Source organism: Argopecten irradians, chromosome 6 (assembly GCF_041381155.1).
Source record: "Argopecten irradians isolate NY chromosome 6, Ai_NY, whole genome shotgun sequence".
Classification (NCBI taxonomy): domain Eukaryota; kingdom Metazoa; phylum Mollusca; class Bivalvia; order Pectinida; family Pectinidae; genus Argopecten; species Argopecten irradians.
In genome coordinates, this window is record NC_091139.1 from 45338676 (window position 1) to 45354496 (window position 15821).

The 15821-nt window shown below is 35.7% G+C and overlaps 1 protein-coding gene and 1 long non-coding RNA gene across 4 annotated transcripts in view; one reads left to right on the forward strand and one right to left on the reverse strand.

Moving 5' to 3' along the window:
- Positions 1-15821, forward strand: part of LOC138326039 (uncharacterized) — a 49782-nt gene that overhangs the window by 17387 nt on the left and 16574 nt on the right. For all 3 annotated transcript variants that reach the window (XM_069272146.1, XM_069272147.1, XM_069272148.1), the window contains exons 6-11: positions 628-783; positions 5810-5876; positions 6539-6678; positions 11209-11283; positions 12954-13151; positions 13560-13890. In XM_069272146.1, the coding sequence (XP_069128247.1) occupies positions 628-783; positions 5810-5876; positions 6539-6678; positions 11209-11283; positions 12954-13151; positions 13560-13802 (879 nt within the window). In that variant the 3' untranslated portion in view covers positions 13803-13890. The remainder of the gene's footprint in view (positions 1-627; positions 784-5809; positions 5877-6538; positions 6679-11208; positions 11284-12953; positions 13152-13559; positions 13891-15821) is intronic.
- LOC138326042 (uncharacterized) lies at positions 9195-11907 on the reverse strand. Its single transcript, XR_011208859.1, has 2 exons — positions 10376-11907; positions 9195-9461 (listed from the first exon to the last, which is right to left on the reverse strand). It is a non-coding gene; the product is annotated as an uncharacterized lncRNA (long non-coding RNA).

Here is a 15821-nt window from a genome sequence, read left to right on the forward strand (position 1 = left end):
ATTAAGTCAGATGGTCGTAACATTTCTTTTGTATATGTACCCTCCCTGCTGTAAGTCAGATGGTTGTAACATTTCTTTTGTATATGTATCCTCTCTGCTGTATTAAGTCAGATGGTCGTAACATTTCTTTTGTATATGTATCCTCCCTGCTGTAAGTCAGATGGTTGTAACATTTCTTTTGTATATGTACCCTCCCTGCTGTAAGTCAGATGGTTGTAACATTTCTTTTGTATATGTATCCTCCCTGCTGTAAGTCAGATGGTATCCTCCCTGCTGTAAGTCAGATGGTTGTAACATTTCTTTTGTATATGTATCCTCCCTGCTGTAAGTCAGATGGTCGTAACATTTCTTTTGTATATGTATCCTCCCTGCTGTATTAAGTCAGATGGTCGTAACATTTCTTTTGTATATGTACCCTCCCTGCTGTAAGTCAGATGGTTGTAACATTTCTTTTGTATATGTATCCTCCCTGCTGTAAGTCAGATGGTATCCTCCCTGCTGTAAGTCAGATGGTATCCTCCCTGCTGTAAGTCAGATGGTCGTAACATTTCTTTTGTATATGTATCCTCCCTGCTGTAAGTCAGATGGTCGTAACATTTCTTTTGTTTTGAATGTTTCCTTCCTTAGCTGGAGATTTGCTGTGAAGATCCGGTAATATTGACAGCAGTAAGTCAGATGTTGCAGGAGCTGATCAGACGCTCCGGAGAAAACAGTCAACTTACCTGGGTTATCTCAATGTTTTACCAGCTACTTCAAAAACTTTGTTTTCTAACTGGATCTCATGTAAGTATTGTAAAAGTTTTATACCTAGCCACAGTCAATTTATTTTTCTTCTTAATTCTTTTGTAGCCTAAAGAATTTTTAGGTCACCTGACCATAGGTCATGGTGACCTATTGCGGTAGTCTTTTGTACGTTGTTGTTAACATTTCCTCGTGAATGAAATAAGTTGAGTAAATATGTACCGAGCTTAATGAACTTTTATTTGAAGACTAACTTTGGAAAGAACTCAGACAATTTTGAAAATCGGCATGATTCCACTGTAAATTACAGAGTTATTGCCCCTTGCAATCAATTATTATTGGACATTGTGAACTTGATAACTTAAAGTGAATAGTCGGGCAAAGGAAACCAGTCTAAATGCGTTCTTTGGCCTTCCAAAAGTCATTGCGTACCATAATTATGGTCAAGTTCTGCTTACGGTGTCCAGTTTTGACATTGAAATTTTGGGGAAGCCCCGTGTAAATTTAGCACAGTTCTAAATATAAATTCGCCAAACCCTTTGAAAACGAGGCTGCGTGGAAATGTCAACATGGACATGTGTTTCTCAGTCGTGTCGGTTACGTTTTGTGTGATAAACCACTAATGCGGTATGTAAATTGTTGTTTTGAGATGATACATTTGATGCAAATGAAGTATTCTTACATTAATGACAATGCTTTGTAATCATTTTTCGATAAAAGCATCTTTATACATAGAAATCGACACAAATATTCTGCCGATGCTGAGATGGGGCCCCGACAAGGGGCAATTATTGCAGCATCGCATTCGTCGTACTTTACATCAACCGAATCATGAAGGTTAAATACAAATAATCGTAACATAATTTCCCATTTAAAACCACACGAAAACGTTCCATACAACGTCCATGCATGTAGCTGTCAAAGATGTGAAAATAAATTAGCTCATACATAGATATTTTACAATTCCATATATGTGTTCAATTATTCGTGTAGTTTTTTGCAGAGATTTAATTAAATTATCTATGTCTCTGGTTTTTTTTGTAAACAATATTTGAGTTCTGGAGAGAGATGACATGAATGTCCAGCTGGAAGGAAAGAAACTTTTATGATGTATATGTATTGTACAATGTATATATGTAAACGTACATTCCATGTAGCTGCTATAGAATTACAACTAAGAAATTCTCTCAAACATTGATAATATTTAATTCTTCATATTCATGTAGGCCTATGCTGTGAGAATTAACACATCATATATATTTCCAGAAAACATATAGGCCTAAATGTATGTTACTTTCCTTTTCTGTTGTTTCCTGTTCTTTTTTGTGCTCTGGAGAAAAAGATGATTGAGTTGGAAGAAAAGTAATTAATTAAGAGAAATGTGTACCACAGTACTTTGTCTGTAGCCGAGGGGTTCTATACTGTTTTAATAGTCCAGTAATTAATAATTAAATTGAAAATTTCAAAATTAAGATGAAATTGTAAATTCCATTTTTGAATGAAGTGGTTCCCCTCCTTTGAGAGTACACAGTGTGTATACCCTTTTTGGTTTTTAGGAATAATACCTGAATAGGAACCTGAAATAACATGACAATCAATCAGGTATGTGTGTGTTGGGGGGTGGGGGCTAAAAGACAGAAGAATCATGAGGTTGGGAAGTTGTAACTTGTGTGGGGGGTTGAAATATAGAAGAAATAGCTACAGATAACTGGAAGTGGAAGGGTGCTTTATCATTGATCTGGTCATTGCATATTTGGGGTTTATATGGCTTTTTTTTGGTTATTTAATCTCATTGATTTTGGAGCAACTTTGAATCCATATGGTACTGTATATCTTTCTTTTTTCCATGTGTAGCTATTTCTTCTGTATTTCACCCCCCGCCCAAGTTACAACTTCCCAATAGGTACCACTTTTTTGTTTAGAACTCAAATCAAAGACAGATGTACATAGTACTACATACTACATTTTAGTCTATGTGTTTGTAATCACTGTTACTACAGTATTAATACATAAATGGTCTATGTACAAGTTACACATAGACAATAAATGTGAAATTTGGTTCAGACAAAAAGATTTGTAACATTTCAGATAACTTGCTAGTTTTATGGTTTGATTTATATGTTGAGTCTACTCTTGTAAAGAAGAATTTAGAAATCCTAAGACAATGGTATCTATATTGCTATATGTAAAAAAAATCCTTGTATTTTAAAAGTAATTGAAAAGCTATCTCACAAGCCCTGACAAACAAATGGGCAGGCATATGGATGCAAGAATTATAATCACTGGATCTAGAGGACTAATATAAACAAATATTTCTACAAAGTTAAACAATGAAAAAGTATTGCATCATAATTTTATTTGATGATTACAGTTGAAAGAAACATTTAATAACTTAATACTGTTTAAATGTTCTGTTCATGATCTTATAGGTCCATATTGGTAAAGTTTACTTTCAAGAGCACTCAAATCAACATTCTTCAGTCTTCATATGATGCTAATTGTATGTATATCTTTCTGTATTCATGTCACTATGCATGCATTGTGCCTGAAAAAAAAGAATCAACAATTTTTTATATCTGTTGAATATGACAAAAATTGAAATGATCAATTTCAAATATATATAAATGATTAAATGTAGGTTCATTCTACAGGTTATTTTTTTATTTTAGAGAAAACATTTTATAAGTTGTGAATGTGTCACTGATGCATGTAATAGAATCACATATTGTTTCAAAAAAGATACAAAATTCATTATCTATAGTTCCAACAAAAATTCAGAATAATTATAAATGATACATGGCTGCAGTACATTTCAACAATATACAAACACTATTTATTATTATGACCAGAAATAATACTGTATGTGTCCTCCAAATATATCTAAAGAACAAGCTAAAACCTACATGTACATATGTATATGTGTATATCAGAACATATACAATACAATTTTACCAATTAACCTACAATGTAAATCCTACATACAATGTATGTGTATAACACTACCAGAACATATACAGAACAATAATTTACAAATTAAAAATCTATAAATATATACATCAGAACTGTATGAATTGACCGGTAGCATAATATTATAGATTAATTGAAACAAATCTTAGCTTGATAATGCACTAGCGGTTACATTCTAACTGTACATGCATTACAACGGTACATTTTATAAATATACAGGGCATTCATTACCCCTAAAAAGGCCCCACGAAAGAACCACTGTTTACCCCAGGGTTACGTTTTACGCGATTGGGGAACAGGTATGAAACATGTGACTATATGTGACCACTCATTCATGAAAAAATACTGCTAGGGACTATTTACATAATGATCAAAATACGAAGACTCACTCACTATCATCTGAGCAGGGAGTACCGGGTAGAAGGCCTAGGTACGTACAGTAGCGGTCCGGAGCCGCGTGCTCGTTTGAACTGTTCTCTTCACTATAACAAGTTGTATTAACACTCTCCATGCGTCGTAATGTTTACCGAGTCATTTGTTGGGATTGTCGCTGCTCCATTGCCTTTCCTTTCGCATTTTAGGTGAGTCAGTTGGTTGTTTTGGCGGAAACCTTTTGGTTCAAAACTACGGTAGCCATGTTTTGTTTACTACGGAGAGTGGTGGATGTTGCGCATGCGTTAAGATTGAACTGCACTGATAGCCGGTCAGGAGGACGCATTAGGATTCCCATAATAAATATTAATTTCTTCGCATACAGAGAGATTTTGATGGGAGATTTTATTTTCCTATTTCATAAGAAATTATACTGGATATATTAACACCATTTTACCGATTTTAGCCCTTCTTTGCCCGACTATTCGCTTTAAGTAAATATAAACCGAGCTTAATGAAACTTTATTTGTAGACTAACATTGGAATTATCTCGGATTGAGCAGGAATATCAGCTTGATCTGACGGTAATTTACGGAGTTATCGCCCTTTGCACTAATAGTTATTATTGGACCTTGTGAACGTGATAACTTGAGTAAATATAAACCGAGCTTAATGAAACTTTGTACGTAGACTAACATTGGAAAGATCTCAGACGATTTTGAAATCAGCTGGATTTGTCGATAATTTACGGAGTTGTTGCCCTTTGCACCAATAATTATGATTGCACCTTGTCAATATGATAACTTGAGTAAATATGCACCCAGCTTAAATTTAAACTTTGTATGTAGAATAACATTGGAAAGATCTTGTGGACGGGTTCCAAAATCAGCTTGATTAGACTGTAACTTATTTACAGAGTTATTGGTCTTTGCAATAATAATTATTGAACCTTGTGAACATGCTAATGTGAGTAAATATGCACCAAGCTTAAAGTGAATAGTCGGGCAAAGAAGACCAGTCTAAATGCGTTCATTGGCCTTCCAAAAGTTCTCACATATTAATACGACGGCCAAGTTCTGCTTCGTTTCCCAGTTCTGACCATTAAAGTAAAGGAAAGTTGAAAGCATTGAAAGCCAGGCTGCGTGTAAATATAACCATGGACATAGTCAGCCGGGAGAACGTTTTAGGATTCCTATACTTTAAATTAATTTCTTCGTACGCAGACAGATTCTGGCGAGAGATTTTATTTTTCCATTTCATAAGAAATAATACTGGATACATCCACACCATTTTTACCGACTTAAGCCATCCTTGCCCGACTGTTCACTTTAATGAAACTTTGTATATAGACCTATTAGATGTATTTTCATATTTCAAGAACGAAAGACATCAGTTGGCTAGTAAATGACATATCTAATTTGTATCAAATATCAGGTGACCGTTAAGGCCCATGAGCCTCTTGTTATTAATAGACATAAAAATTGATGTATATCTAAGCTCACTCCATACAAGATATCATGATGCCATAAAAGTTCTACATTCCTAAAGAATATAGTACATAGGCAATGTCTGCTGTTTTATATCTATGACTTATCAATAAAATTGTTTGAAATAAAGTTGTATATAGAATATGCAAATTAGAAAATTTTTGGTTTTCATAAAATTTCCATGTGGCCTTGAACTGTTCGACTTGACTGCTGACTGTTCTGTCCCTTTCTGTTTATTTCAGAGCATTATTTTGGATGTTTTGAATCCAGGTGAGAACATTGTCTCAGCGCTTTTAATGTTCAAACCAGGTTAGTGTTATTCAAGCCTTATAGTTATAATTGTTATATTAATTAAAAGTGTCACTGTAACTCCATAATTACATATTTTTCTTTGTAACCCAAAATATTTTGTCACTTTTGCAAATTTAAAGCCCTTTTCAAATTACCCCTTGCATAGTATATTCAGATTATATCCCCTTGTACATGCACAATGTTACAGCTGTTGATGTTGATTATCTCCCCTTTCATAACTTTACAGTCCACAAACTGTTCTGTTGATGTTGGTTATCTCCCCTTTCATAACTTTACAGCCCACAAACTGTTCTGCTGATGTTGGTTATCTCCCCTTTCATAACTTTACAGCCCACAAACTGTTCTGCTGATGTTGGTTATCTCCCCTTCCATAACTTTACAGCCCACAAACTGTTCTTTTGGTGTTGGTTATCTCCCCTTTCATAACTTTACAGCCCACAAACTGTTCTGTTGATGTTGATTATCTCCCCTTTCATAACTTTACAGCCCACAAACTGCTCTGTTGATGTTGGTTATCTCCCCTTTCATAACTTTACAGCCCACAAACTGTTCTGTTGATGTTGGTTATCTCCCCTTTCATAGCTTTACAGCCCACAAACTGTTGTTCTGTTGATGTTGGTTATCTCCCCTTACTAACTTGCTCATTAACTATTTTTCAGATACAGATGTAGATGTCACTGCTGACTGTGTATGTAGAATTACAGATCACCTACAGGATGACCAGGTCTCCTCTCCCATGTTGTACTGTAGATACTGGTACCTAAAGATAATCCAAACCTGTCTCTCCTGCCACAGCAAGGTACAACCTACTTACATACACTTGTATGGACATTATTGTTTTAGATGTGGCCTTAGATTATTTATCCAAGCAAATCTTCACATAAAGTAAGTTTTGTATAGGCCATATTCTGTGTTGATTCACATTTCAAATTTGTCTAATCTTTAAATTTAACAGATTCAGATGTCACAAATCCAGTTTAGGAGAAATCAAAGTACTGAAAGTACTAAATGGCTCGGTCTCGATATTAGGAGGAATATATTTCTAAGGTCAATACTACTGTAGTTTTGTACAATAAGAAATAAATTTGGCTGGTGTTCCTTCCAGTTTGGACTTTTGAGGATTCCTTGGACACCAAAGTGTAAAATAAGAGACACATACTAAAATCTTGGAAGCCCATTCTAATATTTCCTATGATGTTATATGTCAAATGATTTTATAACACCTTTAGCATTTTCCTTGTTAATTTGATGTTAATGAAAATACCATTCTTAATGACTATTGTCATCAAGTTCCTGGGACCACAGTATCAGTTAACATGTATTGTTTTGCAGCAGAGAAAGACAAGGGGCATACTTTTCTATGCCAAAATGTCTTAAATATAGAATATGTCTGTCCTCTAGAAGACTTATCAATATCACCATGTGATTTTTGAATAAATTGGTCAATTGGTATACTTTTAACAAGTTTGTAATTATTCTTTTGTAAAACAGCAAGTTGATTGATATACATTGTATCCGAACTTCAATTCAAACCGGATAACTTGTTAGCTCACCATAGACCATGAAATTGTTTGTACACTTTCTTAACTTCAGGATCGTTTTACAAAATTACAAATGAATTTTTCTACAACATTTTTTATTTTCAAATCCCCATACCTCTGATGAGTAAAATAAAACTGTCATTACAAGTGAATCAAATATTTTCAGTTTAAGATGAACAGGAAGAGATACATTCCTTTATTTCTTATAAACAGCAAACACCAATTTAATTGTTTGTTCAGCAGGTTTTTCCCCTTTCTTTAAAAACGCTACCACTAACATTATTGTCTGTACCTAGATATGTAAACAATTCTTATAAATCTAATTTTGTATTCCATAACATCAACTGGTGTTGTGGTACCGATTTACGTCTTGAGAATATCACAATTTTTATCTTTCTGATATTAAGTTCTAATTTCCATGTTATGCAATATTGTTAAAATTCATGTAACACTTGTTGTAGACCATCAGATATTTCTGATATCATAACAGTGTTATTGGCAAATAGTCTGATAAAAAGTTTGGGATACATTCCAATATCATATACCGTAAAAACTGGTTTAATTTTGCGCAGGTAATTTTTAGGGCTGAAAATGCTTAAAAAATCTACTATCAGTATATTTTGCGCATCAACAAAATGGGGGAAAACAATGTCCAGGGAGTCCCAAAACCGATGTATGAAGGTGACAATTTCAATGCAAAATATTCCCCATAAATGCTTGACAACTTGCACAAAAAGTGTTGTATTTAGAAGAAATAACATATGAAAACCGCATTGTGTTTGTTTTCTTTTATTGGTCACCGTAACCTGAAACTGAAATATCTAGCAGATGTCCAAAACATTGGCGGTCTGGTCCGCCGTACTCCTTGCACATGTCAATTTTTTGAGATATTACACATGAATAGTAATCAGGAATATTTGAAAAGAGTAGAATATATTTACTTAAATTGGCACAATAAGTAATTAGTGTGTTTGAGATCATTAACAATCAACAGCAACCAGCTAGCGGATACGTAGTTTTAGCTTGCAACAATCACAGTGTGCATAATTTGTCAAGATTTGTAAGACAAAATATTCTTTTCCACCAGGTAAGATTCTAAGTCATAAAGGTAGATTGAAAAAAGGAAGGGAGATAAAATAACCAGATAAATATTTGTTGCGGGATCAGACTGGGTTGATTATCGGCGATCAGGTAGCTCAGTCAGAAGAGCTACATTTTCTTCCCTCCTGTTACAGAATTGGCACCCAACTAAATAACCAACGGTTGTGGTGTTTGAAAGGGTCTCGTATGTATTCAAAAAAAGAGGGAGGAGTGTAGCGGGACTGGACTGGGTCGATTATCGATGACCAGGTAGTTCAGTCGGTAGAGCTGTGACTAGAGCACTCAGCTAGTGTTCGGAGAGTCCCGGGATCGAATCCCGGTCTTGCCGCTACATTTTCTCCTCTCCTGTTACATATGGTACCATGCATGTAGATATTCAAGGTAAATCAATAATGTTCGCTGATCTTGCAGAATTGCCTTACAGTGTTATAATGAATGCAGTAAATGTATGTTTCATTGGTGTGATTGATTTAAAGGCAAAAAACGGTAAAATCAAAACTTTCAGTGATCAGGGAACATTGATAGTCAAGGCGGGGAAAACATAGGACGACCTGTGTTATACAAATAATGTTTAATTGATTTTCATTAAATTGTCTCGAAGGTGATGACGAGTGTGTTATGAACGATAAGCTTAATATGTTTTTGACAAAAAGTATTAACAGCTAATGTCATATTGTGTTTTAAATTTAAATAATCTTTTATTTATTCATTTCATTTCAAGCATGTACATGTCATAGAATATTAACAAATATCAGGTATATGCTTAAATCATATTACAGTTAAATTCAGAATTAGGAATTTGAAGATGATGATAGTAATTATTTTCGGATTGAAAATCATTACAATATTAAGCTTCCACAGTTGAAAATTACTTCTTTTTGTTCACACAATTCTTCTCCTAGGCTGTTTCCAGTTGAAATGATACATGCATGCTGACATTCTGTAAAACATAAGGAAACAATAAATGTATTAACAGAGTAATTACTGAAAAGGCTAATATCATATAATTAAACATTTTAATCATAAATAGCAATACCAGCATAGAGGAAATATTATTGAAGTTTAATTCCCGCTGTTCTTCAGTCCTCCTGTTCTTACATGTAAGAGTTTTGTCCTTCATAAATTGATTGTAATATACAGTCTATAGCCGTTGTTATATAATGTGCACAAAGAAGTATAAATACACACGTATGCATGGGTACAGTGGTAAATTAATAAGTTATACAGAAAATGATGGTGCGCAAAGTCTATTTTGTTGAGTAAAAAGTTAAAAAACTAACATTGTTCACACCCTAAGATGTAATCGCACTAAAAACAGTGATCATGTGGGCATTTGTAAGACTGTGCCAGGTGGTAGAGATTAGTTCCGCTCGAGTGATCACACAATGCAAGTGAGAGTCGGGAATATGTTTATGTAAGTTTTAATTGCTAATCTCTGATGCTTGTTGGTAAAATATAACTCAGGATAATTGCTAAACAATTAACAGTTTTCTCTACATTTGTTACAGATTGAAACAGCTTTTTAAGTGCCGTTTTACGGAAGAATTATGAAGAAGAAATCGGCATTTTCGTCGATCTAGTAGTCCAAAAAATATCACTTCGAGTTATATGAACATTCCACATATGATTTATGTCATTCGGCCAAAAATTTATACTTCGTATTACCTAGTTTAATGAATATGCTGTATGTATATGATCAGAACGTCAAGCTCCTGTGGTGAAAATAACTAAAATGTTTTAAAAGTATGGTTTAGTGGTAATCTCTGAACGTGCTTTAGTATATAGATATAATCTGATATTTATACATGTGCTTATAAAATTATCGATAATAATGGATGTGGTAAACATTCATACCTTATTAACTGCCGTTAGTTTAAAGATTACGCCACCTTGGACATTTACAAAATGTTCACCGTCTGTCACGTGCTATTTTATCGGTAGTCCAAGTTTGTCCAAAATTTTGTTAGAGTTGTCTTTCTTCCATTGTGGATTTACACGTACATGTGGCATAACGCAGCCGTGATAAACAAATCTCCATATCGTCCTGAAATATATTTGCTCCCGAACTAATGTGATTCAAAGTGCAAAAATCATTATTGTAACAATTTTAATGTTTGAGGTGAAATATAGATTTCATTTTTTCCGTTGCGGGATAATTGTCACTAGTAGGGACTAAACGCGTGGGGCGAAGCGAAGCATTTTCGGGACGAAACGTCTTCATGTATTGAAAACAACATTTTCAGGACGAAAAGTCTAGATACATTGTACACAATTCAAGTGAAAATTTTCCAATGTAAGATCATTTGGACGATGTATATGGTAAGGATATGAAAGCAGTTATCTACTATTCCTATTTCAACATTACAGATACGCTTATTTCAGTAACTTTCATACTCAAAATTTGCTATTTAAAATTCCCGGTAAAATCAAAGTTGTTGAATACACTGCCGCAAGGAGCGCTAGTATCTGCGAGCAAGTTCTTAGCCAATCATATTGAGGAAATTGACTGTGAGAGAATTTTGCAACCACGATCACAATGGCGAGGTAACCCTCGCCAAAAAGTAGTTCCTATCCAGACCAATAGCTGTCTCGACGATAAATCTGAAGTATCAGATTGAACTTTGAATACAACGTATTCTAATTACCAATGTTGTCTTTTCTGGAATAATTTTTTTGTTTCTTTGCAGTATCTGGAGGGATGTTATTCATTTCTATGTTGGATATTGGAGCCTACTAATAAAGAAATCCAAAAGGAAATAAAGGTATTCCAAGCCTCATAGCACCTGATTCTGAACATATAATTAGCACACACCCCGGGGGGCAGGAGGGGCGGGGCCCAATCGGGGAAATAAAGGTAAATCCTTTAATTCGCTACTTGTCATAGAGTTCTGCATGGATTGTAACCAAATTTTGCCACAAACATCCTTGGGGGAAGGGGAACAGAACTTGTATAAATTTTGGCTCTGACACCCCGGGGGCAGGAGGGGCGGGGCCCAATAGGGGAAATAAAGGTAAATCCTTTAATTCGCTACTTGTCATAGAGTTCTGAATGGAATGTAACAAAATTTGGCCACAAACATCCTTGGGGGAAGGGGAACAGAACTTGTATAAATTTTGGCTCTGACCCCCCGGGGGTAGGAGGGGCGGGGCCCAATAGGGGAAATAGAGGTAAATCCTTTAAATCGCTACTTGTCATAGAGTTCTACATGGATTGTAACCAAATTTGGCCACAAACATCCTTGGGGGAAGGGGAACAGAACTTGTATAAATTTTGGCTCTGACACCCCGGGGGCAGGAGGGGCGGGGCCCAATAGGGGAAATATAGGTAAATCCTTTAAATCGCTACTTGTCATAGAGTTCTGAATGGAATGTAACAAAATTTGGCCACAAACATCCTTGGGGGAAGGGGAACAGAACTTGTATAAATTTTGGCTCTGACCCCCCGGGGGCAGGAGGGGCGGGGCCCAATAGGGGAATTATAGGTAAATTCTATAAATTGCTACTTAATTGTCCTAGAGTTTTGTATGGATTGTAACTAAATTTGGCCACAAACATCCTTCGGGGTAGGAGAACAGAACTTGTATAAATTTTGGCTCTGACCCTCAGGGGGCAGGAGGGGCGGGGCCCAATAGGGGAAATAGAGGTAAATTCTATCAATCGCTACTTCTCATAGAGTTCTGCATGGATTGTAACCAAATTTGGCCAGAAACATCCTTTGTGGAAGGGGAACAGAACTTGTATAAATTTTGGCTCTGACCCCCAGGGGGCAGGAGGGGTGGGGCCCAATAGGGGATTTAGAGGTTAATATTAAAATTCCTTCAGAAAAGAAACAATGAACCTGTATTCAGAAAATTATTTGGCATTACAAACCAGGTGAGCGATACAGGCCCTCTGGGCCTCTTGTTAGAGTTTTGAACAGCAAACATGAAAGTTTGTGAGAAGTTTCATAAAATCCTGTTCGATACTGATAAAAAGAAAAGAAATTGTTTTGTCAACTTTTTGCCTATGTACATGTTTATAAGGAAAATACATTAAGTTGCAAGATTCAAAGATTGAAACACAAAAATTGACTGCAATCTAATTAAAATTAGACTTGTAATTCCGCTCCACCACGATGCGCTATGCTGCTCTCCAATACAACATCTAACAACTCGCTGTTCGGGGTCACCTCAGCATGACCCCCATTCTAGAATCACAACATCTCGGGACATACTATAAATAGCTTGTAGCCTTTTATACTTCCATGAGAATCCACCACACCTTAGATTTCGTAGGCGACATGCTATAGCTAACAGTAGGGGTCATGCTGAGGTGACCCCAAACCGGGAGTTGTCAGATCTTGTATTGGAGTGTAACGTAGCGTATCATAGTGAAGTGGAAAGTCTAATTTTACTTAGATTGCATTGACTATGCTGTGATTTTTTCATTTCAGGTGATTTTGCGGAAATGTGTCCCTGCTCTTCGATCACTGTTGACGAAAGTGAGTTTGGAAACTACAGATGTGTTGTATGTGATGCAGACAGACCACAACATATTAGATGTAACACAGTCAACTATCAGCCATCTAGTTATGATGTTTCTGTATAAGGCTAAAGCTGGGATGTATGTCTTCAAAGATATTCTTTCAAAGGTAAAAAATGATGTTCAAAGTCTTATTCGATTGTCATTTACCAAGAGCCTCAAGTTTAATCTGAAATCCTGCATCTGGTTTTATTTGTCATTTTACGATAGTTCCATGTCAGTGTCAGCGGTATTGTTGTTTTACCATTGTCTAACTTCTTCTTACACTTATCCATGAGTCAGCGGTATTGTTGTTTTACCATTGTCTAACTTCTTCTTACACTCACCCAAGATTATTCTCTCACTGCCTTGTACATTTGTCCAAGACCTAGTACAGTGCACGTTTGAATGGATATATATATCTTCCCCTCTTAAAGACAAACTATCTTGTGAAAGTAACTGATTACACAATAGGTTTTTGCATGATAATTTTGTACTTTGTACTTGTCTAAATTACACCTTAATTTACTTGTAACAGGTGTGTTTGGCGGAGACCCCTCTGGATAAGCTTGTGTACATGTTGACAGCACTTGAGGAGTTAGATGTGGATGTTACACACTGGTCACAGAGCCAACAGAAGGAGTTCTGTAGTATTATACAGGACTACGTACAACAGGCATCTCAAGACAATCTCATCGGTGTTCCTGATGAAATCTTAACATCCACAAGCAGTTTCCTACAAAAAATACAACACAAAGCTATGAATATGGAGGTCATGTAAATCATCCCTTATCTCACATTTGAATTCTTCTAATTTTGAGTCTACAATATGTCATGACATTAAAATGATGTGGAACAGAATATTCAAGGTAAGAATCAAGTTTATTTGATTTAAAAAATGACTTTTATATGAGTACCAGAGTATTGTGAAAACGTGATTAATATGCTGTGTGATCCAACTGCAGCTCCCGTTATATATATATATATATATTTATATAAGTCCCAAATTGTCCACAGTCGTCCAAATCCTCTCTGGATCCTGTTTCCTGTATCACAGCAATTGGTCCGATCTCTAGGATGTAGCTGAAGTATAGATACTAATTCAATAACTCAACAAGATAAATACAGGTACAAATAACTATTTATCATATCAGACACCGCGAAATTTGCCGGTCCGACAGACATGTCTGGCAAAATTTGACTGGGACCGCCTATTTTAAAATCTGGTCAGGACCGACCGTCTGGCAATTATTAAGTACTGGAAGTCAGTAGAAATGGTGTCTCTGAAGTATTACGCAAGTGTTGAACCTGGTAAATATGTAAACTGCATAAGATAATCATGAAAACAACTGTCTGGATACATGTAGCAGGAAGTTACGTTTACTTCAAAAATTTACATTAATGTTCGGTCCAGCAAAATCTTGTTCGGCCCGGCTTACTCAGTCCTTGTCAGTCCGAATGTCCGGCCATTTTTTTCAACTTTAGCGATGTCTGTCATATGTAGACAAGTAATACAGAATTGATAAAGACTATATTTACAATAGTGCCTGATGTAGACAACTTACAGTAAGAGAAATAAGTATACAGTTATCCTTTACGTAGCCCAATACTAACTAAGAACATTAAGACCGCGTGCTCCCAGACTCAGTCCAACAGCTTCTAATGGAGACAGCCAACCTACCAAATGTTACCAACTTTAGAAATAATTATAGCCAACTGTAAATAAGTTTCCTATGGATGTCTAAGCCCTAAGCCCCTGACGATCTCCTAGTACTCACAAATCCTATGAAAATCACCCCATAGCCATAGCTCTATTATAAACCCACATGGTAGTTCATCGACCCCGCCAGTGTAGCACTTTTTACAGCGCCTTGCTTTGCTCCTAATTCCATTCTCCCTAGTCAAGACAAAGTCTTCCTTAGAAGCAGCCCCTTTAAACGACACATTAATCCAGTACCCCAAAGTGACCACTGATTGGTCCAAGTCTGTACAGTACATGTACACCTACACATTAAACATAACTTCAACATCTACTTCCGTACAGACACAGGCTCAATTCACCACCCATGTGTACCACAGGTGTACTCCTGCCACTGACCAACAGTTAATTAGTGTGACCATCAACAGGAAACACACCCTAGATAAGACCTATTCTCACAGTATTCCTCTGAATGTAGGTCAAAAATATATAAACAGGTCACTGAATTAAAGACTTAGAAGAGTACAATAACAAATACATACATTAGTGTACAAACAAATATAACAAGATAGAAACCCGTTCTATCACAGTATGTATAATTTATAGATGTATGTAGTTCATATTTACTTGTATCAACAGTATTTTTAAAAGATAATCTCTTACCAGAGAAAAAGTACAGTAGCATTTTAACTAACCACAGCTCACTTTACAATGATCTGTTACAAGTTGCTAACCTGATGTGGTCTACTTGGATGATATATAGGGCTTTTCACCCATGGGTGAGGGTGAAAAAAACCTATTGTTTTTGTTCCGTTTTTTATTATTATTCTGCACTGAAAGTTGTAAACAAAGGATCTCCAAAATGTAAAAAGATACACCAATGAACGTGTCACCATTTTGTAGACTAAGAGTTGAAGGTGTGACAGCAGCATTTTTATGTTGATCAAAAATCCATTTTGGCCACTATGACCTCACTTCCAGTTTTAAACCTATGTCAATGTCTCATTAATGGCTAGACAAATTTCTGTCTGTTTTGGATATGTTATGTAGAATGAAAAATAGAGCAAATAACTGAAATAACACTTTTCTGTTAAACGTCAC